At 39.4% G+C, this 25,557-nt stretch overlaps 1 protein-coding gene across 1 annotated transcript in view; it reads left to right on the top strand.

The window, feature by feature from the left end:
* CNTN3 (contactin 3) overlaps positions 1-25,557 on the top strand; it is a 66,926-nt gene that overhangs the window by 25,547 nt on the left and 15,822 nt on the right. Inside the window, exons 3-8 of the mRNA XM_065749840.1 lie at positions 6,693-6,896; positions 7,214-7,316; positions 8,310-8,494; positions 15,360-15,496; positions 17,696-17,825; positions 19,070-19,220. Of these exons, the coding sequence (XP_065605912.1) occupies positions 6,693-6,896; positions 7,214-7,316; positions 8,310-8,494; positions 15,360-15,496; positions 17,696-17,825; positions 19,070-19,220 (910 nt within the window). The remainder of the gene's footprint in view (positions 1-6,692; positions 6,897-7,213; positions 7,317-8,309; positions 8,495-15,359; positions 15,497-17,695; positions 17,826-19,069; positions 19,221-25,557) is intronic.

Below are 25,557 nucleotides of genomic sequence, written 5' to 3'. Positions count from 1 at the left end.
TCAGCTGACAGTTTGAAATCAAATTGCACCTGAGAGACACTTATATTTGCCCATACAAGAGACAATAATGCATGTTCACAGCTGGAGTTTACAATGATTTCTCTCTGACAGAGCATGATTCTCAGCACCAGTAACAAACCAGTGCTACAAAGAGGAGCTCTCCCCATGTTCTACACTTTATCTAGGCAGTGTTCTAATGCTTAAGTAAAACAGGCTGAAATTGGTATAACCATATTTCTGTATTTGTGCAGTATCTGTAGCTACTGTACACGATATGCTTTTAAGCTAGTATGAAAGTCTATAACTAGCATAAGAATCTTGCTGCAAAAGATGCAGGACTTGTTTGGGAAAGGGCAAACGAGATGGGCCAGAGCTCTTCTTTAGTTGTGTTTCATTAGGCATCCGTGCTGCTGCATGGTGGGGTGTTTGCTGGAAGATGGGGGAGACAGAGAAAGGGAGAAAGAGATTAGAAACAACTAAATCATCTGAAAAAAAAGAAAGCCAGGTCAAGTATTTCCTCTTAGCTTACCCCAAGTAGCTCAGGTATGCCTTAGGGAGGACAAGAAAGAAAGTTTTGTGCTTCTCTTCCAAGATGGCCTTTGTCCCTCTGTTGTTACTTTCAGTGTTTTCTCTCACTCTTCATTATTTTGTCTACTAAAATATTTTATTTTCTCCTTTAGAAACAGGATAATTGATTAGAAAGTGGCAGGAGGAGATGTGTGCAATCCCAGCACGTACTCAGAGCTGATCATTGCATTGTTAACAGGAATACAAAAGTAATTGCTTTTCACAGACTCTTACCAAGTACCTTCTCCTAAATAAGTTGAAGACTACTAACAGAAGTTTGCCACTAATTACTGCCACCACTATAAACATGAGAATATTTCTTTGATAATGTCCACTTGAGTATTTTCATTAGCTTATGTCACTAATATTTAAAGTTTGGAGTAAATCAGATGGGTTTTATTTGAACGATACATTAAACTATCATCTTTTTATCCTCTGTTATTAGAGGCAGGAAGCAATTTATAATAGTTTTAACTATTTTAAATAGACACAACAGAGTTGTTAGAAAATGCTCTGAGCAATTACACACAAAGTTCTAGGGAGGTGATTAAAAGAACAATTTGTCATTTGCAATGGATATGCTAATGGCTGTGTGTTTAAATATTGCTTCCTAAAGCAGTTTCTTACTTTTCTGCATACTTCCAGAGTGTGAACAGTTTGATCAGAGCCAGTACGTTTTGAATGACATTGCTGGTCTGAAACAATTAGTTCAGAAATGCGATAAAGAGAAACTAATCCATCATCCCTCACAGCTACAGGGTAAAAGAAATTAGGTTTTTAGGCAGCATTGGAGCCCAGAGCTGAATAAAATGCAGAAAAGCATTTTGTTAGGCTTTATCCATTAGCATTTGGATTTCCTTCAGAGCACCAAGGAACGTTCAAGCTGCCAGTTAAGGAGCACTTCTGCTTTGTAAGGTCGCTTTGGGTTTGAAACTTAGCACTAGCTAATGGTCAGGGCCCACAGGGGGAGGGAGGGTGGTAGGTGTAGGCAGCAGGGGTGTGCTGGGAATGTTTATATTTCGGTTATGAATTCGGGGCTTTGGTGCTGCTTTGGAAGACTTTGGAAGCCTTTAGTGAAGCTCTGCAGCCCGTGCAGTGCAGAGACAGTGGTGTCCCCAGCAAGCAGCTGTGAGAAGAGCTCATGCTGCACTCCCATTCATCGTATCGCTTTCACTCGACAGCAGCTCATTCTGAAAGCAGGAAACAAGCACTGTTACCATATTCCATTTAAATATGAAAATTAGGTGTTAGCTGGAATTGCGAGGATCTCACTTGAAGCTGAAGCATTTCAATATTCTTATTAAATGTGTAGATTGAAATTGCAAGATATTGCATAGGTCTCTGGCACTGCTCTCGTTCTCGTGGGTTATTCCGCACGCGGGAGTTGCATGCCTAATTACCTGCACAGCATGCTGAAAATTGATCTTTTATATTTTATCTACAAAATAATTCACCTTTTATGCCAGAAAGATTAATGGTATACATTAGTTTCAAACCTGAATTTTCCCATTAAACTCTAGAATAAAATAAGTTTCTGGGATATGTTCTTCACTTTTTGTAATCTCACTCAGTTTCCCATCGTGCAGTTTACTTTTTCTATAAGCAAAACATATTTTTAAGGAAAGGAAGAAATAGGTTTCAAAAGTTTTGGGGGGAGTTTCGGAAGCTCTGATACATCTCTGAGCTTTTTCTCCCCAGGTTTAGCTGCTGTGCTGAACACGACAACCCTTTCAGCCAGAAACTCAGTGTACTGCAGTGGCACAGCTCGAGCTGCTTTAGAGGTCTGCTGTGCTGTGTCCATTATGATGATGTAGAAAATACTAACAGAAAGTAACCAGCAACCTATAGGCTGTAGTGTGAAGATTCAGTGTGGCTTGTGTAAGCATTAAATATTATTGCATTGTTCGTGGTTTAGCTATTTTCATGCACGTGGTTGAGGACTCCCCACAGAGAAGTGTTTAAAGGTTTGGTTTGGGGTTTTACTGAAGGAGGTGGTGCTGGGTTTTTTTTCTTCCCAGCTGAGCATACTTAGGCCAGTGTTCAAATGTTCAAGTCCTGTGGGCATTTTCCTTTTTCAAGAGTGCACATTAAAGCACTGAAATGATGTATAATTTATTTACAGTAAAAATGTAAAGACTTTTTTTTCTTTATTCAAGACTGTATCATTTTTGACAGTGGTACCCAAATGGATTCCAATACATGCTGAGGGGATCCTGTACCAGAGGGTACAGGGGCAAATGATGTGCTAATTGGTTTCTTGCTTAGTTGTGTCACCTGTCATTATGCTCTCAAAGTCAAAATGGTACTTTTCCATTACTTAATTTTGACTCTGAGGTGGATAATTCAGAATTCCTGGTTTCTACAGATTTCCGTGTCTTTAATTGCAGTTGGTGTCATTGCTAAATTTTCTCTGATTACTCCCTTGCAAACACTTTTGAAAAGCCATATGTCATCGCGTGGTTTAGGCAGAATTTTAATAGGGTACATAGCAAGATACTTCAGCCTCCCATTATGTCTCTGTTACAGAATATTGTAAGATCTCAGTTGCACAATGGCCTAGAATAACTCAGATTTTGAGCTTAGTGGTATGGGTCATCTTGTGTTAACAACAGCAGAGTAACAAAATAGACAATAACCAGAAAAAAATCAGAACCAGCAACTGTTGTTGAGTCAGCACAATGTACTCCAACATCCAAGTACTGTATTTTCAGGATTATTTATGGGAGGATCCACTTCCTTAACCAAAACCCAATCAGTTTGAGAACGAGACGTTTCAGTCAGTATCAGAGCAGTATTATTCGTATCTGTTACTTTGGGCTGTCTGAGAAATCACACTTAGGTGTGAATTATGGAACTGGCTGGTGTGGATTACGTTGGTGTAGAGGAGTGGTCAAGAAGAAAATAACCTTCAGAACATAGGCTTTAAGTGCATAAACCAAGCATTATGAATTATCTTTTTCCTTTGTCATAGGTCTACCTGATTTTTTATTCTCAGCCATTTGCTTTGATGTCACCCTGAATTTACTTCCAGTTTTGGTTTCCCAAAACCAATGTTGTCTCCTACATTCGGTTTGTAAGAAGTGAATTCTTCCTGCTTCCATTCAGTGCTTCCCCACTGATGTGTAAGCTGTCTTAAAATGGAAAGGTGCAGTTTAATTAAAAGCTTTTTGTGTTTGTTTTTTTTTTCCTTTTCCTTTTCCAATAATGCTTAGGTGAATGTAAGCCTAATTTTGAACCCAGTTAGAAGCTGCTGCACTCGTGGGCCTTACCTCCCCCTATGTACCTATAGCAACATTATGTTTCTGATGTATAGGAATATAGGAATATACCAGTGTTTTTTCAAGGCTCGTAAATGGTGATGGCAGACCATGACAGTTGTGCTGATTTAATTGTTGAACCTGATAAAATTTAAGTTTAAAAAGGCAATTTTATGAAATGTTTTTTAATTGAACCCTCACAGAGCGCCTAGAACAGTATGAACATGTTGTGGGTGGTATACTGTGCAGTAAATAATAATCAAATAACACTAAATAAATAGTAGAAGCCAACCAAGACGTAGTAAACAAATAAAAATTGAGTAATAACAGTGATTTCTCATACCTTACCCACGTGCAGTCTCCAAATAAGGAAAAAATGCATTGGAAAGTGAAGGCTTGGTTCTCTGAGGAAGCCCAGGAGAGATGTATTACTTTCATTTATTACAGAAAATCAACTGAAAATTTGTAATTGACAGAAAGGAAGTGAGTTTATGTCCCTTGGGGTGCAACAAGCAAAGGGTGTAAACATAATAAATCACGGAACAAGTTGCTTAATGTGAATTTTTTGGAGAAAAATCAGAATACTATTTTGTAAAGTACAGTAAATACAGAATGAGATCATGGCTGTGGGGCACTGGTAAGGAAATGCCACTCTCCATTTTTAATAGAGTCAATGCAAATATATGTGTAATGGGAAATTAGGTTTCCAGGAGTGCTCATTCATAGGCTGTTGAAGGATCTAATTGAACTGGAATATACTTTGCATGGCTTTCATAAACATTAGGACTGATTTCAGTGAATTTACTCTCAACTTAACCCAATATAATGGTGACAAAATCAAGCTGCTTATTTTCCTGCTGAATATACAGATCTGGCCATCTCTCTTGAATATTTTTGGTAGTTTTTATTTTATTTTATTTAAAATAAAATAATACTTTATATAGCAGGACTGATAAAGCCTGGCTTCCCTAACTTTTATGTCTTCTGCTTGTCTGAATTTGATATGAAGCTGAAGATGTCTTTCTTTTTCAGTTCTTTCCCTAATATTCCCACATTGATACCTGGAGTTTTCTCTGTCTTGTAATTGCCCTCATCCTTCACTGCTGTGATAGAAAAATTTTCTAGGCATTCCCATATAGTAACACCACACAAAGAGGCTGTGGTCCTTGTCACACAGTATAGACGTGCTCCATCACTTTATTTATTTACTTAATTACTTATTCTGTGGTTGATAGAGCACTGCATGGTGCTGGCAGAGCCATCAGTGCTGCCCCTCCGTGCTGCACTCTGCTCACTCATCCCTCTCTGGTAACAGCAGAGCACTGATGCCTGCATCTTGGCATCTTTGTTGTAAGATGGGAGAGCATCTGCCCAGGACTTCTGTTGCTGTTGACGGTATGTGTATGCCTTTCTTATGAGACTCTTGGGGCCTCTCTCAGACAACTCGCTGTAGCCATGCTCTGTCACAGGGTTTCATTTCCCATTGCCCTGAATGCTCTGTCTTTTCGTAACAAAACCATGTTGGCCTTTGTTAACCATAAATGCAACCTCTCATCTTGCATAGGAAGAAACTTCTAGGAGTGCATTGTGTCAGTGGAAGAGACGTGCAGCTAGTCTAGAAGGGCAGGTGGTTATTTTCAACAGCAGAAAATCCCAATATAATGAAAGTTTAACTCTTGAGAATATAACAGAGAACGTCAGTTGTTCACATGCACTGGTCCAGCAAAATTATGGTAATGGAAGGAGTTTAAATATTGATAGAAGAAAATTAAATGCAATTATGAGCTATTTCATTTGATGCCCTTTTTTGCATTAACCAGTCCATAAATATTTTAATAATTTAATTTCTTGCATGTTTTTTGTCCGCAGTATCTTGCCTTTTGTTAAATTATTCTGTTGGCTTAGCACTTTCCTGGCTGCATGTTCATACTCAGATATGGAAGTTAGGAAAATACCCACTCTTCATTTGGCAACTGCATCCAAATGTATGCAATTCCAAATTAAACCTGTGCAAAAATGAATGTTCTCCATTTTGTAGGGTCAGTGCAAATGCTACGAGGTATTTTAGTGCCCAGGCAGGTCAATCAAACTATAATCGTTTCCACTTAGCACTTGTAGAAGCTCTAATCTTTTCATAAACTTTCATCTGAGTGGCACTTGGGTGAAAAATTATTCCTTGCCTGGGAAACCATTATAAATTAATTTCCTTTCATTCTGTAGGATATGAATGCAACAGGCACACGGCTTCTCACAGCTCAGAATGGTATTCAGAGGAAAATAATCATGCTGTAATTTTTGCCGAATCTCCTCAATTTTATCTTTTCAAGTGAAGTTTTCCTTTAAAGTGTCCATAAAGAACTGCTGTTTCATGCAGAGATCAGATTTTTGTATGAAAAAACATAGTTTTGCTATGTGCTGAGCTCTTCCAGGTGTTTGTGGATCTTTGGACGTTCCTTTCAGCTGCATACACTGGTGCTGTTTCTCTCAGATATCTAGCTGGGTTGGAGATAATGAATGATATTTCCATTTTAACAAAGTGTGGTCTCATTTTTGCTATCTCTCTTCCCGTGCATATTAAGTTGTAAAAAAGCAGATCAAAGTGGTGATCGTTGTGTGAAAGATGTGGAATTCTTTTCATGTCTTTCTGGAGCAGAAGGTCTGGCTTGGTTGAAGAAGCAGTCTGCTTTAACATTTCTAGTTTTGCTCTTTTTCTGACGTGTTTTTTTTCCCCTGTCATTGCTTCTCTGGTCCTGCTGCATAATATTATATATAATTATGTTATAATATGCAATAAAATAAAGACCTAGGAAGATAAAGGAGGGGGTGCAACGTTACCAAACATCTTTACTTGTTTTTATAACCAATCAGAGTTGTCCTTCGCTTGGATCTTCAACGAGTATCCGTCCTTTGTACAAGAGGACAGCCGTCGGTTTGTGTCTCAGGAGACAGGTCACCTCTACATCGCCAAAGTGGAGCCCTCAGATGTGGGAAATTACACCTGTGTCGTAACCAGCACTGTGACAAACAGCCAGGTCCTTGGGTCACCAACCCCCCTAGTGCTGCGCACTGATGGTATGGCTTTCCTTTTCCCCACCTCTAAATGACATTTCTGTCACCGTGCTGCAAACAGGTAGTTGCCAGTGAACGTATTTTTGTTTCAGTGTAAGCTTTTGTGCCATCTCAGAATATTGGTTGCTTGTAAGAAGATAAACTGTTTTGTTTTGTGCGTTGCTCTCCTACATCTGACAGTGATTTCATTGTAAGGTCACTGTGTGTGAGTTTGCAAATGGAGCGCAAGAGAAATAAGTTCTGAATGTAATGTTATTCAGTGTGTTAGAGAACGATGGCTTCAAAAATGAAAGATGTCTTTTCTCACTTGTCTTGCATAGGTGTGATGGGAGAATACGAACCCAAAATAGAAGTTCAGTTTCCTGAGACGCTTCCTGCAGCGAAAGGCTCAACTGTGAAACTGGAATGCTTTGCACTAGGAAAGTAAGTTTTCATCTTCACCCATACTGCAAAGCTGAAGCATGTCAGAGTTCATTTGTACAACTGATGTGGATATCTGGCACCTTCTCTTTGGTGGTCTTCTCCAAAGATCCTGCTCCAGCCATCACATTTACTGCGTTGGAATAAGAAATGAAAGAGCCCTGGAGACTCTTTTGTTGTTTAGAATTAAAATGTGCGTTTGCAACGCAGGAATTTACATTTCACTTCAGATTCTCTTGAACAAGATCAGTGAATTTTGCAGATGTCCTTTGAGGCAGCTCTGCTTTCTTAGTGTAATGGAACTCTTGTTGAAGTCAGTGGCAATTTGGACTGAATTTTACTGTTAAATGTACTTGATGCTTTCCTAATATTGTCCTTTTATAGCTGGAGTCGAAATTAAAATGCATTCCTCTTCTCAGTGACATTTCACACATAATTGAGATCTTTTCTCCTTCATAAATGATTGGAGAATGCATTTATGTTTCTGTAAACATATTCAGTAACCACTCTGCAGTTTATTTGCAGACAGCTTTGTCAGGTGTTCATCATTTTAAACTCCGGAATCATGACTTAATCACATGCTTTTGCTTCTGTTCCCCAGCGAGGTGATGAGAAGTTTTATGTATCAGAGAATGTATGGCTCTTGTAGGAAGGAATCTAGGACTTGCCTTAATTCCCCTTCGTTTGAGGATGCTGGTAAATCTCTGCTCTCTTCAGGGGAGGCCAGTGGTGATTTACTGGAAATTTTACAGTCATTGGACATTCAGATACTCGTGAAAAATCTGATGCCATAAATAATAGCGTAAGGAACAGAACAGCATATGCAGATCAGTAACCATGCTGTGTGGCCATCTGTCATGTACAGTATGAATACTACTGTTAATGCAAGCTTTAGTCACTTTGGGGTTTAATTGCATATTAGTTTAAGTACCTAATTTTTACAATCAAGTACATCCAGCAAAGTTGTTTACTGAAATCCCATTATTTTCTGTTTAGCCCCGTGCCTCAGATTAACTGGAGAAGAACTGACGGTATGCCATTTCCGAGTAAAATAAAGCTACGGAAATCCAATGGCATGATTGAAATACCTAATTTCCAGCAGGAGGATGCAGGACTGTATGAATGTATTACTGAAAACTCAAGGGGAAAAAACATTGCAAGAGGACGTCTCACTTACTATGGTAGGAAGCGTTTTCTTACTCCGTCTCTCCTACCCTTCTTCACACGCAAAATATAAACTGCTATCAACTAATTTTGGGTTTACAACATGTACAGTACTATTGCAAATTTGTTCATAAAAGTTCCTGGCCTCTTCACAGCGTGCAGAGAAAGAGGAAAACTTCTTCACCAGTGTTTTGCATAACGCTTCTGATAAATGTCCATGTTCAAAATAACTGCTCAGAGTAATGTAGGAAGTGATTGTGCTTATTAAGAAAAATGTTGGAATTATATATATACATATATGTATACATATTTAATGCCTTTTATTGGTCTGTGAATGAAATCTGAAATCTCAAGTGAATTAGATATATTCAGGTGATTGTATAGGCCTCACATTTTCAGGAAATAGCAACTTCTTCTTCCTTTAGGAAAAAGTTATTGACGGATATTGCCAGTTGTTTGCTTTCAAAACGACAAGTTTACTATTTAAAAGAGTAAACAAATAGGATAATGTATTCTAGAATATGAAATGAGATAATAGGAAATTTAATAGCTGGAAAACTGACAGTCTCTTGTGCATTTAAGACTGTAGAGTGAAATGAATATCAGCAAAGCATGATGTTGGTGGTTTAAAGCTGGAGCGATTTGCAGCAAAGTGGTAATTGACAATTTTTGTTAAAGCCAGATGTTTGCAAATTTGATTTTCTTTAGGTAAATGGCAATTTAAAGACTGATTCAGTCTTTGCTTTGGAATGTTTTCATCATGTAGGAATATTTGAGCAAAGATTTTATTTCTTTGTCACGCCAAAAAGCACAGCACATAACTGTGCCACTTGGTACTTTGTATGGGAAGCTGCTGTGCACTAGAACAGTGCAGCAAGGCAGATTTCAGTCAACAATGATTGTAATTTAAGAAGCAAGTTATAAAGAGGGAGGGAAGAAGATACTCTCCCTTTTACACTGAATTTTGGTTATGCTAGTTGTAGTTAGATCTTTTGGTAACACGGAACATTGAATGAAAGAGCTAAGATGCTTTCTCTGTGAGTGTCATCTGCAGTTCTGAACTTGGCACTATACTTTTCATTATATTGCATATATAAAGCTGTTTCAGAAGTTTAAAGTAAGGTGTGGTTTGTACATCAGGTTGGTTCACTACTCCTACAGCAGTTCTGGACCAGAGCAGTTGTAAAGTGCACGCTGGATGGAATTGGTTTGTTCATTAGTTCTTAAAATGTATTTATGAAGGTGGATGATTTTGAAGTATTTGAACTACTTCCAAAGTTCTTTTTCTGTCATTAAATGGCATCAATCTCAAATAAAAGGTGTTGCTAATCAATAAAAGCGAGTAAGTTGCAGTTCTGAGAGAAGCAAATTGTGATTTGCAAACACTCAGTGTGAACGTTTTCATTACAAATCCAGAAAAGGATCTGAACCCCTGAATAGAGTTAATATTCCACTATAAAGTGTGCCTGTCCTAGATTCATCCTTAATACGGTTGTTTAGACTAAAGAAAATAATGAGACTTGTAATGGCATTAATGGTACTCCAACTGTTTTATTTCACTTGCTTTGCTTAATGAAACCCATTCTGCCGAATCAAGTTGTCTTTCTTATTTTGTTACTTGCTTTCTTTTCTTACAAATAGAATACCAGCAATCCTGTAGTCAGGACAGGATAATTTTTAAAACTTTCTGATAATTAGGAGAATTGTTGTGTTTATAGGTTAACAGTGTCCTATAACTGAAGATAATATCTTCTGATGGCTTTACCACTGTGTCTGATATCAGAGCTCAGAAGTCTGCCTGGTAAAGAAAGATAGCCACATACCACCTAATCTTCCCATAAGAAATCAATGTTCGTACGCTTGTAAGGAACTTGTTCTGAAAGCTGGAGAGGGTTTGTGGGAAATGTAATGCAGCTTAACGTAGACTTGGAACAAAAGTCATCGGTCTGCCAGAAAGAACTGAGTTTGGCAAAGAGGACTGAGATGTGTGTGCCAATGTCAGTGGATTTTGGCTGCTGTTGAGAAAAAATTTGGGTAGAAATCTAAGACGGATCTGCTAATGATACATAGAAAAATAAGAGCACCAGGAGTGGGAAAATGGCAGTGTTTATTTGTCTCTCCATGGTAGAACAAAGATGGCTTCTGGATTCCCAAAAAGGCTTTAGAAAGTGGTGGGATTAACATTTTCTGTGTTGTCTTAGTGAAACAAAGTGAAGAACTTGTCCCTTCACAGATGAAGAAGATACAAACAAAAATGTGCAGTTTGACTCAACACGCAGCGTTTTCTTTTCCTTCCAGATTTTAAAAATTGTTTATAAATGAGACATAAGCCTGTCCTAAACAAAAGCCTGAAGTATCGTTTTCTTTGTTAGGAAACAGCTGAAACTGTAAATGTTGAATTCTGAAAGTTGAGGATTTCGGTGTGTCAGTTGTTTGATTTAACCATCAGCTGTGTTTACTCTGCGATGCTGCCTCCTCTTCTTCCCATAATGAATCGTGATATTGAAATCATAAAGCACTTGAACACTCAACTTCAGTCATGCCCATAGCAGTTATCTCAGGAAGGATTTTATCCTTGAGTTAGGAATTTCTGTGCACCTCTGTAATGCAAAAAAAAAAAAAAAAATAGTAAATAAAATGGATGTGTTTTTTTCTAGTTTCATTGTGGGCTTTAAATGCAACTCTAAAGACATAGCTGAAGTAGATTATTCAAATAGATATTCTAAAACATATTCTGGGTTCTTTCATAACATTACTAACAGACTATTAATCTTCCTTTTTCCTCATGAAAGGTTTTATCAAGGAAAGCCCAACATCAAGTGTTCATTGTCCCCTGTGCAGTTGCAACATGTGTTTAATGACATTTTTCTCCTCAGTGGAATTCAAAATGTGCTAAATATAGGATGAGATTATCTAACTATGAATTAATATAAAACCTGAATATATAAATAATTCGCTTTCACTTCAGTAGTACATTCATTTGTCATTGCCCTTTTCCATAAAGAGATAATAGAAGAAAGAATCTGTGACTTTTCATAGCATGGAAAAATGAGAAGAAATTAAACAGTTACATTTTTGCATTTTAAGATGCAATTAAACAACATGTAACATGGTAGAGATATGTAAAGCAATTAATTTAAAGGGTAATTGAAGAGAAATGCTCTTAATTAGCACATGTTGATTTAACGGAACTCATGCTTGGCAGTACTAAGGTAAAATGTTTAATAGGGAGAAAAAATCCTGCTGTTCTGCTTTTGTTCTGCAACAGTGGACTGAATGGAGTTGTGCTGATCAGGATCCTGATGGCCAAAATCACACTGAAGACACATTGCTCCTCAGTGTGGAAGAGCATTGTTGTTCAGAGGTTTTGTCCTCACTCTTGTCTTGTTTGTTCATGGGGAGGGCCTCAAAACGTTGGCTGTAGAGCTGTAAATAGCTAAATAACATTCAGGAAGTGCTGGCTTTGATCAGCTTGAAGTTTGTCAGTACTGCCTAATAATTTAATTGCCTTGCTTCATAGGTACTGTGTTCAACTTCTTTTGCATGCTTATCAGTCCCCAACAATGTAATGAGTGCTTCAGATCATTTGTATTTTGAATGGAAGTTAAAAAAAGATGATTTTAGGTGTCCCTGAATGGAAGTTATTACACTGCTTCTTTCCCTGGATCTAGATTGTTTTTATCAGAGAAAAAAAAAAAAGTTGTCTGTGCTTAAACTCACTTGAATCTTTGAGGTAAAAGTAGGCTCATCACTGCTCTAGGCATCATTATGAGTGTCATAGTCTGACTTTCAGAGAGATTCTACCTTGAAATACGAAGGTTACATTTTCTGTTTTTGCACATCGTTGTGAATTCCCAGTATGGTTCGTAGTGACTTTTTCTTGAGCTATGGAAAGTGCCTTTTGGCTCTGATTTACTGCCTAACTGCTGAGCTATCCAAAGGTGTTTTCAGAAGAGATTTCTAGATCAGCTTTCAGACTGTAACTTTCAAAGTAAAGACATGTATAAGCAGGCTGCATCTTATGTGTGAGCCTTAATTAGGGACTGTCCTGTCGTCTTCTGCCTCCAAGCAGAGGTACAGCAGCCTCAGTACTCCCTGGGAGAGCACAGTGTCTAGACAGAAATCGTGGTCCTGAAGCTTTGCCTTTTCTGAATGCTCTCATCAGAGAATTAAAAAGGAGCTTTTCATTGGAGCCTCCTCCTCTACAGGAAGCTGGGTTTAAATATTCCTGCTGGCGTGCAGCATGGATGCTGAGAATACTACAAGGTACCCCCAAAATTGTTTACAAATCACTTCAGCCCAGTCACACCGTGCAGTCAGTCCCCTCTCTCCAAACCCTGGAAAACAGAGAAAGCAGAGATTTCTTAAATATCTAAGAAGAATCATCTTTCTTGCCTTACCCTAAGGGATTCCCCTGGGTATAATGAAGTAACAGCTGCTTTCCTCGGGATGACCTGCCTGGCCTATTAGCTGGAAGAAGAAGGTGGACATGGTCACCCAAGAAAAAGATGACTGAGTCTTCTCACTGTCACCGAGGATAAATTTAATCAAATTACATACTTGTATTACTTCATACCTGTGGGACTGTGAGTTATTACAAGGAATATATGAGGCAATAACAACCGAAGCAAAATACAGGCTGGTGCCTTTACAGCTAACTGACCATGATGGTGCTTAGAAATTCAGTTACCTAACAAATATTTTGTCTTATGGGAACCTGTTTCATACCTTTCATGAAGATAGTGCTGTAAGTTCCAGAGACCTGCAGATGCTAGCACACAGCACAGACTGCTGTCATGGTGTTAAACACATACAAACTCCATTCAAAGTGACTTCTAACCTCACAACTTGCAGCTGCTGCAATGTGGATATCTTTGCTAAGGTTCAGAGCATGCCATGGAATACTTCCAGTTGTGATTGTCTCATTGATGCTGTCTGTTCAATTTTGAACTGGTTAGTTGTATTATTTTTCTACTAGAATTTCTGATCTTTTCTGCAGTCTTTTTTAGAGACATTTAGATGTGGAAGATTGAAGACTATTTATTTTTCTGCTGGATTCCTTGGTCAGTAATAGGGAGAGACAAAGAACCTCCCTCAAGGAAACCACTGAAGTCTACATCAGCACTCTTGCAAATGATTGAGCACCGTGAATTTCACACTCTGTGGCTTTTGAAGCTGTGTTCATTTCTTTTCTGAGCAGTGGTCTTGCTCCCATGCTTCCATAGTAGTTTATCATATACACCCAATGCCCACCTATGAGGACTATCTAAAATAATAAGTCCTGAAGTGGAAATTTACAGTGAAATCAGTGTTGGTTTTTTTCTCTAACAAAATCAAATCCAAGATCTTGAACTTGAAAATACACTACAGTTAACCTACTTTCAAGTGGGGATATTCAGCAGATGTGAAATATTGCACATGTATGGATCCTTCAATAATTCAAGGACCGTTGCTTGTTGCATAAATATTTAGGTATGCAAAGTGCAGAAAGTGTGCTGACATTGAGGCTTGAGCTTTCATCCCCTTGACACATATGGGACAGCTACTTCGAGTGGCAGTGAGAGATAAAGCATTGGCTCTTTTTTTTATTTCTTTAAACTCCAGTGTAGCAGTGTTAGCTTTCAATATTTAACTGACATTAATAGCAGTAAAATAGCACGGTATGTTTGTCTGACACGAAGATCAGGTTATCCTGTCTTCTAGAGTTGACCTTGATAAAGACAGTGTGAAAAATAGATGAACCTCAAATCAGTGAAAGGCATTAATGCTCATGTGGCATAAGAGACACGCAAAACAAAAGGAGTAACAGGAGGTTTCACTGTCAGCAAATACTGGTTGACTTCCAAAGCCTCCTAAGTTAATATCTAAGTGAATGCATTGTAGTGCATTTTTCTGTGAGAAGATAATCTGAATATTTATACCTAAGTAGTGTTAATCCTTAGTATCAAAAAGTATGGTACAGTGTGTGACCATGTTAAGATCTTATCACTGCTCTGAACATAAGAAGGGGAGAGAATATATTCATTTCACTAAAAAAGATGTTTTGTTACACCAGTCCTCATCCAAATGATGATCTCCTGGTCTTGTGCCTTTGGCAGTGGAATGAGTTCAGCTCTCAGCTGTGTGACAGACTTCCTTTGTGACCATAGGCAAGTCATTAATGTCCCTAGTCTGAACTAACTGCTGCGATAGCGCTGTCGTAGTAGGAAATTCAACAGGAATTAGTCTGACCTTAGGTGCTTCCAACCCTGATCTATAAAATAATGGCATTTTCTTATATCACTGGTATCATCTTTTTTCCTTCGATTTCAGAGTGCTGGAGCCTGTGCTTAAGGAAATAAAGGATTAAATTTCAAAGTTCTACTGTGTTTTAGAAGTTGATGCTTTCAATTTAGGAGCCAAAGTATTGCTAAAAGAAAATATTGTTGTAATTATTTACCTGCGTGGCTGCATCTCGTGTGCATTATGTAGCTTTTGCTTTTGGTTGCAGGAACAGAAGCATAGCCCATAGCTTTGATGTAATATGCTTAGATTATCCAGAAACAGAGATCCTTAGATTCTCTTCAGCATTAATTCGATGATTGGGCCGCATCAATTATTTAATTCCAATAATCCTGCTAATGTCTTTAGCTTGCATTTACCTCAGTTTTAAATTTGTGTTGATTGCGCTCCTGAATTAGTGATTTTAATATTGGTTCAACTACTTCAGCTTTAGTGATCCATCATCTCAATTTTCTTTTGTTTTACTACTTGCAATAAAAATGTTTAGAAGGAGCAGTGAGTAATTTCTTTCATTAGTGACTCGAAGCAGAACCAGCTAGACTCTGTGGTGGTACAGCAACTTCTTAGGGTCTTCCTTGTTGATATGTATTTCATCTACAGCAAAACCACACTGGATCCAGATGATAACAGATACTGAAATTGCTGTGGAGGACACCTTATTCTGGGACTGCAGAGCAAGTGGCAAGCCAAAACCATCATATAGGTGGCTGAAGAATGGAGACCAACTGTCAATAGAGGTAATGTTCATTTCTGAAGAATACAGTGGGATGCAAAATTAGCAGTACCTCACGTAGCAGTGAGAATTCAGAAATTCCATGTAAATAGTCCAGATGAATATTCTGTGTGCTTTTTCATGTTTGTTCGTCAGGAGCATCCAGATGGGAACATCAAAAGCTGCAATATCTGAAACACAGATACAAATTATATTGTACAAAAATAACTCAGCTAAAAGGAGATTAAAGAGCAGTGGTAGAACCATGGAAATAATTATATAAAGAGAGAGTGGAGGAGGAAGTTAATTAAAATTATAGATTAACAACTGTAAACGAGGGATAAAGAACTTAAATGGTTGTCTTACATTTGCTATTGGAATTTTGTTAAAGGTAATAGGAAAGCATTTGCACACTCCTTGAGAAAAGATGACAAAAATTGCAGTGTTTGAAAGATAAAGAGCCATGTAACAGAGGTATTTGTTTTAATACTGGTGTTAACCTAATGGAAAGTCAAGCGTTTGGTGACAGGGAGAAAATGTACTTAGCAGGTCTGCCAGAGCAGAAGTGCAGAAAACCAGCTGGTACCCATATTGATTTTAGTCCTCACTGTGCATTGAGAAAACTGCTGAGTCCAGGTTATTGGGAATATAAACTAGGGGCAGTAGCCTATGGCATTTTGCCCTTGGCCATTGCTGTCAAGAATAACTTGAATTCTGTGCACAAAGTTGGCACCCAGAGTTGAAGAAAGGACTGCACAAGTGAGTTCAGTGGATGGCTATGAAAAATGATCTAAGCACTGAAAAACAATCCTTAGCATTCAGGGTATTATAGTTGTACACTCACTAAAAGGAATGGTAGTGTTCTTTGGACAAGTTCCGTGATGGAGTACGAAATACACTGGTGGTTTAAGAGCACTGTTACTAAATTACACAGTCACTGAGGTAATGTGCTTTTTTACCTCAGTAAGTACAAAAATACCTTCTCTCATTCAGATTTCCCAGTTCTCCACCATGGAGCATTGGTGTCAAGCCTTTAAGGCATGATGTAAGGGAATAAGCATGACTCTGGAAGTGCTCGAGGGCTGTGCACTGCAGGACTAGCTCACTGAAGGCAGGCACTAAGGAGACAGCAGAAGAGTTCTTTGTGTATTGTGATCAGTTGTCTTCAGTTCCTGTAATAATCCTCCTTCATGCTGGGTCTGCTCTACAAACATCTCCTGCTGAGGTTATTCTGCCTAACTCCCCCAGAAATGCATTTTTTGTTTGGAGGAGTAAGAACAGGAGCTCAGGATGCTAGAAATAGGATCAAAACTTGGAGATTTAGGCTTGTTCGTTTTAGGGACTGTGTTGTGCTTTGTCTAACTTGCAGTTAACTGGGAATGGATCTGGCACGGAAGAGGCTGAGCTGAGCTGTGGTGGCTATATGGGGTAGCTAGATTTGCCCTTTGCTGGGGCCAGCTGTAAGTATAAACCCATAGCAGAAAGGGCAGAGTGGATATTGTTGTATTAAGCCTGATGAGCTGCATCCAGGACCATTGCTAGGCAGTGCTGCTCCAGAAAATCAGGAAATGTTTTTGAGAAGATCACTTGTCCCTCTGTTCATTATTGTGTCTTTCCCCAAAGGAGAAGCTCTGTTGGTTTCGTCTTTGTCACTGGTTCCTTCTGTCACCAGTCCCTATCACTCCATCCTCCAAAGCAGTTGCTTCCCACCGTAACTCATAGAGCTTTCCAAGAAGTGTCAGGGTGAGAGGCACCCTGTACTTCATTCAGTAGCCTTGTCAGCTCTAAGGCACTTAAATACATCTTCCATTTAATGACTGTTGGAAATTTTTCTGCATAGCATCACGGAGAGCTCATTAACAAATGGCAAGTGTGAAATCTCTAAATAGTACGAAATGCCAGTGCCATCTGTGTGTTTTGGATGCTCCAGTCTTCCTAGTGTGATGTCCGGATTTCTGGAGAACTGCAAGGGTTATTTGAAAGTAAAAAGCCTCTGTGAAACCGAGGAAGTCTGAAGAATTGATTTTATACACTGCATTGCCCAAATCTCGATGCTGTTTTACTGTGATATGGTCATACAAATTATTTTAGATCTGCTCTTACATATGTGCTGTTACCTTTATCCCACTTGTCATGTCGATGCTGTCCTATTTGTATTCCTTACTTATTTTAAAGTTTTCACAGGAAATGCATCATCAGTAAAGGCATTTTTCTTAATACTTAGGGAAGGATCCAGATCGAAAATGGTGCGCTCACAATATCAAATCTGAATCTGACAGATTCTGGCAGATACCAGTGCATAGCTGAAAATAAACACGGTGTCATCTATTCGAGTGCAGAGCTCAGGGTTGTAGGTAAGATTTTCCTTTCTGCTAAACCACAGCCCTCCTTCTCCCTGTCCACACACCTCCCACCTGCCTAGTGCTCCACCTCCTAATGATTTCAGCCTTGTAATTCCCTCAGACGCTGTCTTTGAAGTAAACATTTTTGTCACCCTAATATCTCTTTATCTGCAGTGCAGTGGAGTTTACTCGTCTGTTTCCAGAGGATTTGCAGTCCAATCATTCGTCGCTTTAAAACAGAGCACAGATAAATTATTAATTAGGGAAAGAGCAGATACAGAGGCTTGGACACAGGCCTGGAGATTAAGACCTCTTGCAGAGTCTGGAAACAGCCCTGGCTCTGCACATCAGTCCTCTGTGCTGACCTGCATTGTGGCTCCGGCGTTCCCAGGGGAGCAGAGCAATGGGATGCTCTTGTGTGCAGGCTTCCTTGGTCAAGGGGACAAGAAACTGTCACGCAGTCATTCAAATAATGCGTGTGGGAGTCTAGAGTCAATGGCAGCCATTTATTTGAGGAAAAGAGTGAGCTTGCAGGCTGCCATATGCATCGGTACGCTTGTGCAATTACTACCTCCAACATAGAAAGGTTGAAATCAGAGCTGAGCCTATGAGAACTGTGTTTTGGGGCTTGAGTTATTTCCTTTATATTATATGAGGTTACACTCAATCAGTAGACTGCTCCCTCGCCCTCGTTCTCCTAAAATACTGAATTTCCTTTTAAACTTTGGTGTTGCCATAGATAGAAGCTACACATCTTTCTCAACTGCTAGCTCATACAGACCATGCTCACACAGGATGAGCCGTGCTGTAGTTTTCTGACATTTAATATATGTGGTCTGTCATTGCACTTGGGCACAAAAGTCGCAGCCACCAAATTCCTCGAGTTTTAGTGAGACTCTTGGTGTTGACTGCCCTCACTGGAGTTGGACAAGTCATGTAAGCTCAGATTCCATATAGCATAGTTAGGCGTGTTGGATCCAGTGTGCTTCAGTTCCAGTGAAGTCCGTGTGACCTTAAGTGAACGCTGCTTTAGATGACATACTTTGCAAAACTGAAACTTCTACATCTTTTTTAACCAGTATAAAGAAGAGAAATGCATAATTGCCCAGCAGAAGATTTGGTTGAATTAACTAATTCATTTACGTTTCTTGATTCTGTTTGGAAGCTGAGAAGTGTCATGTAAGTACTAAATAGTAGTGTAATTTATATAATTCAAGATGCTTTATTTCACTGTCAGTATATCCCTCCTGTTTCAGCTTCTGCTCCAGATTTTTCCAAGAATCCAATGAAGAAAATGATTCAGGTTCAGATAGGCAGCACAGTTGATTTTGAATGCAACCCAAAAGCTTCCCCTAAGGCCAGATGTTCCTGGAAGAAGGGAGATGAGCAGCTACATGGAAATGAAAGGTAATTGGGAAAAGAAATAAATAAAAAAACAACTTCTGAAATATTTTTAATATAGTAGTGTCATCTGCAGATCCGTATGGCTGTGAACCTCTCTGAAATGTCTGGCAGGGGTCGTTTGGTTGTTTTTTGATTGTCATTGTGTCTGAGTGCATACATAGAGTTTTCTTTAAGGTCAAGAGCCAGTTTTTACTTTGTTTGATGTAAAGTTTGGCCTGAATTTGAGAAAACAAAGTAGAAAATCTGGAAAGTTTCAACAAAATTGTCTGAAAACACTGCTAAGGAGGTATACCACAGCCATGGTGATAATGTCTGAGAGGCAGAAAGAAATTTCTACTTGGCAAAAATTAATAAGTGGGAGGTCCAGAATTAGCATTCTTACCATTCTAATAGCTTGATTTCTTTTTTCTGTTCTATTACTGTGTTGGCTTTTATGGAAGAGTTATGACAGAGATGTCCCAAAGCTGTGGATGCATTAAAAAACTCTATAAACTTATGCAAGGTTTACTTTGTAATTGCAAGAATGGTGTGATGAGCCTCCATCACTGAGCTGAAAAGTGGCAAATTAATATTGACCAATGTGTAATGCACTTTAGAAAGAAACGACAAAACCTTTTGCATACAACTACTATAAATTAACTGTGTGAACACCAGGGAAGGTGGTACACGTGTCACTGTGCCAGGTGGGTGCTGTATCTCCTCAGTGTGTGTTGTCAGTAGTGTGTATGGGACAGAACAGAAAGAAACTGCTGTCAGTTGTGGTGTTCTGGCTGGAAATGAGGCTTCCATCATTACACAGTTTGACATGGTAGCACAGACGTGCTGGCTGGCTGCGTGCCTGACAGTAAGCACATTCTCATTCAAAAGAAGTCCCTTGCTGCTCCCTGGGGCTCCACGTGTGTCCGAAGTGTTCTGGTTGGGAGTTGCACTTTGGGACTTTTCTGGATAGACACCAGAGCTGGTCTTTGTGGTTGCTTCGAATTGCCCTTCCAAAGCACTGATTTCAGACGTGGTGATGGCATGCCAGTGCAAGCAAGTGAAGTTTGGTTCCTGACGACGTTTTGAGCACATGTAACACTCCCTGCTTACATTTACGCCTTTGCGTGAAAACAGAAATTACCCCTTTTAGTTCTGCAGAGTGCAGATATTTCCAAAATGCAGCCCAAAATACGGCTGTATTCCTGACAGCACATATAAATGGCCTACAGAGGAAGCATAATAACAAGACAGCGCTCCTGAATTAATCTAAATGGAGTCCACTTTCCTTCAGAGAAAAGGAGAAATGTGACTCTTTGCAGAAAGCACTATAGTTCATTACTGCCTGCTATGAATAATTGCAATTCATGAATCTCTTGCCGTTCTTACAATTCCTCCAATTCGGGAGTGGGTTTCCAATTAGCAGAACATTTTTCAGCCATTAACTAAGTCTCTCATGGAGAAGTGGGGGTGGGGCAGCGGGTGCCTTTTTTAATGGCAGAGGAAGAGCTGGGTGCAGAGGTACAGCATGTGCTTTACCTAGGAGAGGCAGAACGAGCTTGATGTGTTTGATCCTCAGACCTGCAGTGCAGTTCGGGCTCCCTCATGGAGTGCTCTGTGAGAAATAGATGGAGTCAGGTGGGATTTGCCTGTGAAGAGCAAGCAGGGCAATCACAGCCTTCAGAAGGCACGGTGAGCTGTTGGCTTCCTCTCCAGAAAGCAGTCCCTGAAGGGGAGCAGCTCCTGCTCTGTGTCCCATGTGAACAAGTGCATGTACAGTTTTCCCAGTGCATCTATCCGTGAGCAGTTCGAGCCACGCTGCTCTTGGCTTGGTTGGATTGCCCGTGGTGTAACGGACTTGTCTGTTCAACACAGTGTAGATCAGTTTGTTGAACATCAGGCAGGGGAATGCTTTGGTTTTTGTGTCAATTCATGCAGGTGTCGGAGTCTGTCCCTCTGGGGCTATGCCAGAGCAGCCCCATCCCCACAGCCCCTGCTGCAGTGAAGCCAAGTGCTGTGACTTCAGTGTTCCTGGTGTGTTGTTCTGTGTGGATTCACCTTTCACTGGGGTTACTGATCGCATTGCTTCTGCAAAGCCTGAAAGATTTTCATTTTGATGGCACCGTTGCTTGTATTTCTAATTTATTTTTAAATGGTGCTGCATTTTCAGTATGTAGAAGATTTGGATAATGACTCAGTAAATTTTAATTAAATGAGCTGAATCTCATACGTCTTGTAGAGGGGAGAATGTATAAGTCACGTGGATTCGAGAGCCTCTGGACTGAGAAATTGCTCAGTGCTAAAGAATACAGTCTTGTTTCTTGTTAGTTTTGCAAAATGTTTGATGTGATATATATATATATTTTTCTTTATAATGTCTTGAATAGAGAGAACTAGACAGCAAAGAGCAGTGGAATGCAGAAAGCATTAAAACACACGGTTCACTGTAGAGAATAAAGGCATAAAATGGGAATGAAATGAACTGGGTGCTGAAGGAGGAAATACTCCCCTCCAAAATCCAGCGTTGGACCTGCAGAACAAATAATTGTGGATGTAATGAGCGTAACAACCAGGAATTAGCAAGAATGTCTTCAGTGTTTCCAGATCAGGTATTGAGTGTAGGAATCTGTGGTTAACTGGAACAGATCTGTTTTTACCCTGTATTATGATTGTTGTATCACCGGGCTATAGAAACAGCTTGTATTTAATTCATCTGTTCTGTCCCAAATCATTTCATATTGTATTGCCTTTTAAACATTTCAGTAGCTGTTAAGCCACATCGTGGTGGTTTTCATTTAAAATTGTTCTGGAGCAGCTTCTCTTGATCGCAGATTGCAGCACCCAACATCTCCAGGAGGGGAAACCATTCATATTCTGTGTTGATAGCCCCCATCTCCAAATGGAGGAGCTTCTGTTTTTTAATGTGACTTTCAGAGGAAGAGTATTAGACATTTTAATCAAGATTCAATGCGTTCAGTGCTAGTTTAACTCACATCTCCATCAAAAAAATTAGGCATACCAAATTACCATCCTAGGTTACCCTTTCGAAGATTTATTTAAATGTCTTTGTATTATGGCTCCAATGTATGGCCGGAGGAAGATGAAGATTTTGAGTTGGTGCAAAGCAGTGTTTCATCTATAAGCTAATCCATCTGTTATTCCTAGATGCTTTTAAATACATTAGGAGCAGAAAAAGATGAAAATACACTGCAAACATTACCTTCACTAACAAACATCCCAATGCAAGTCACTCAAAAAAGCTTCTGGTTTCAGCATCTTTCACTGTAAAAAATGGATGTCAAATTCAGGGGGAAAGAAAAGATGTGGTACTATTTCTGATGAAACATTGCATAAATCTCACAAGGTTCAGTTACTGGTTTTATCTTCTCTGCAGTTCGAATTAAGTATTTTTACTTCATTTTGTGTTATGGTTCGAAGCGCTGTGATCTGGAAAGTAATGCATTTACTTACCAGTGCTTCCATAGGAGCTTATTTTGGCTGGCTTTCTTGTTAAGTAATCTGATTTAATTTAGTTGGAATTTGCTTGAAATATGAAAAGCTGGTTTGACCCACTTTCCACTTATCCTTTGTACTGAAGAGTTATGAACTGGAAAGTAATATGTTTATATTTATTATCAGATCACTAAGGGTCTAAAGTATTTGGCTTTCCTGCTGAATAATCTGACAGATATAAAAAGGCAGTGATTTAGTTTGACTGTGTCTGTTATTTTAGTAATAAAGCATTGTCATGGAAAGATGAACAAATTTACATTAATTAACAATTTCATTAATGGCTCAGAACTTCAAGTGGCAGCCTTGCATCAGAAGAGCTGGAATCTTGGCTCCTGAGGCATGTGCTGGCCCTTCGTTGGGTGGATGGTTGTACTGCACCAACATTTCCATTTAACACAGCTTTAATGAGTAAGCGTAATATAGGTAAGACTTCATAATGCAGTTATAGTTGTCTAAGCAAGCAAGCATGAGGACAGTGAATGTGAAATAGCTGGGATGTTCTTAAACTATGTACAGTAAAGCCAGCAGATTTTGGATTGGCTTCCTGGACCATCACTTGCCTTCTGTGATCCCCAGTGATATTTTTCTCAGTATCTGAAAGTACTGGAAAATATGGTACAGTCTGCAACCATAATAAAGTAATACATCAGCATTAGAAGTAGACGTTCTCATCCCACAGCTGGATTTCTGCATGGTTGGTTATGTAAAATACACCTGATGTACTGGGCAGAATTAATCAAGACTGTAGCTTCAGTCGTCTGGAAGATCTGTGTTGTCAAATCCATGTCCCTAATTTAGGTGGAATAGGAAAACGTTCCCAGTTTTGCCTCTCAAATCTGAAACCCTGATGTCTGCTCCCGTTCTTCTGACATCAGTCAAAGAGCATGACAGCATGGACATGAGTAAGGACGTTTGGATTTTCTAGGTATTTCTTTATGCCATCTCTTTCACTGCTGGAGAATCTTCTCAAAGATGATTTCCTACAATTTTACTTGAGAGAATAATTTTGGCAGTCGTGTTTTGATCTGAGGAGCAGATAGGTCTTACAAGACCCTCTACAAGACCAAAGCATTATGCAGCCAATTATCTTTATTTAACAGGGCTTAAAGTTTTGCTGTTTGCTGGCCATGGAAATTGAAATTCACTTCAACAGTTGCTGGCCTTCAGCAAAACATGTTGGAAAAACTCCTGCAGATACAGGGGACACTAAGGGGTGTGTTATTGTTCTGTGTTAGAAGTCTGGATCACTTCCTGGGAGCAGAATAGCCACAGTCTGTTTTATGATAGTGTGCAAACATCTCATACCTGTGGGTGTACTGAACACCTCCGTTTGTCTCATTTTTGAGCAGAAAGAGGTAGAGCTATTGCTAGGTGTTGTGTTTTCAAAAGCTGAGTTACATTTACTGCTTTGTAATTGAAAAAGTAGAGAGTTCCTCTTTCTAATTTACCAGTAAGGATTTTGGCAGTCTTTCTTTTCAAGAATTGATTTGTTGGTTTTTTGTTGGTTTTTATTCTGAAAAAAACCCCTTGATTCTTAACTATGTCTTGGTTTTAATAACCCTGTTGCTTCGTTGGTTTAGATGAGCTCGGTTTTGAAATAGCTCAGAGCACTCTAAATGTGTTTTCCTTTCATTTTAATTAAACAATAGACATTTTCTGTTCTAAACCCCAGTCCTATTTTTAGTTTGTTTGATCTAAGACTTTGTCAGAGCTGTTGGGTTTTTATTTGTTTTTGCAGTTTTTCTGCTGGAAACTGCTTCAAAGTAGGTGATGCAATGCACGCCACTGTAGAATATACCAATAGCTGGAAAGTCTGAAAACTCCATAGCTTGCTTGCAATCATAATTAATGTATTTTAACATCTTTTAGTTACAGTTAAACTACAAAATATATTAATCATGTCATGTTTAAAATGCTTATAGACCATGTGGTAAATTTAATTATAAATGCAGCCAAATATTACTTGAGAATTTTCTAGGATGAGCTGATAAGCCCTAGGGAGGTCAGCTGTCCTGCAGCTGATGAACCACAGCCTCCTGTGAAGAAGGGCTCAGAGCTGGGATTGTTCAGCCTGGAGAGCAGAGGGCTCTGGGGAGACAGGGATTCAGCTTATCAGTGTATGTAGGGGATGAAAAAAAAATGACTGTTGAACAGAGACTGTAGTGGCGGGACAAGGGGCAGTGGTTTGAAACTGAACAAGTGTAGATTTAGGTTGGGTATAAAGGGAGAAAATTGTGTATGGTGAGAGTGGTGAAGCACTGGCACAGCTGCCCAGAGAGCCATGGGTGTCCCATCCCTGGAGATGCCCAACGCCAGGCTGCGTGAGGCCCTGGGCAGCCACAGCTCTGGGTGACTGCCAGTAGCCTCAAATTCTGCCACATTGGCTTCTCTGTCATTCTTGCAACACCATTCTGTTGTTATTTTTAATTTACGCTGTAATTTCATTACTGAAATTTTCATGAATAGATTTTTGCCCCAAAGAAACTTATCTCAGGTACCACAATACTGGGTGTCACAGCCCGTTTTTGAAGAAAACACACACACACAAAAGATCGAAATAATTAAGACAAACAGAAGTTTTGCTCAGTTTTCTAGTGCTTTTCATTGCAGTGAGCTGTGTACTGTCAGTGAAGCAGCGGGAGGAATCCAGACTGCTCTGCTTTCAGGCCTCAAAGTGCAGTCTCCATGTGGCCTGGGGATTAGGTGAATTTGCTATTAAGGGAAAGCAGCAGAAGTACAGAGGCAAAGTAGAATCCTACTGCTGTGGTCTGTGGTTGGTGAAGATGGTTTCAGACAATCAGAGAAGCCAGGGGTGAAGGATAAGATCACTGAACCCATCAGGAGCCAAGTT

The sequence above is a fragment of the Cyrtonyx montezumae genome, unplaced genomic scaffold, assembly GCF_038088225.1.
Source record: "Cyrtonyx montezumae isolate F1298 unplaced genomic scaffold, pur_monq_1.0 scaffold_6, whole genome shotgun sequence".
NCBI classification, from domain to species: Eukaryota; Metazoa; Chordata; class Aves; order Galliformes; family Odontophoridae; genus Cyrtonyx; species Cyrtonyx montezumae.
The sequence above is the reverse complement of the archived record's forward strand: the minus strand, read 5'-3'. Positions and strand labels throughout refer to the sequence as shown.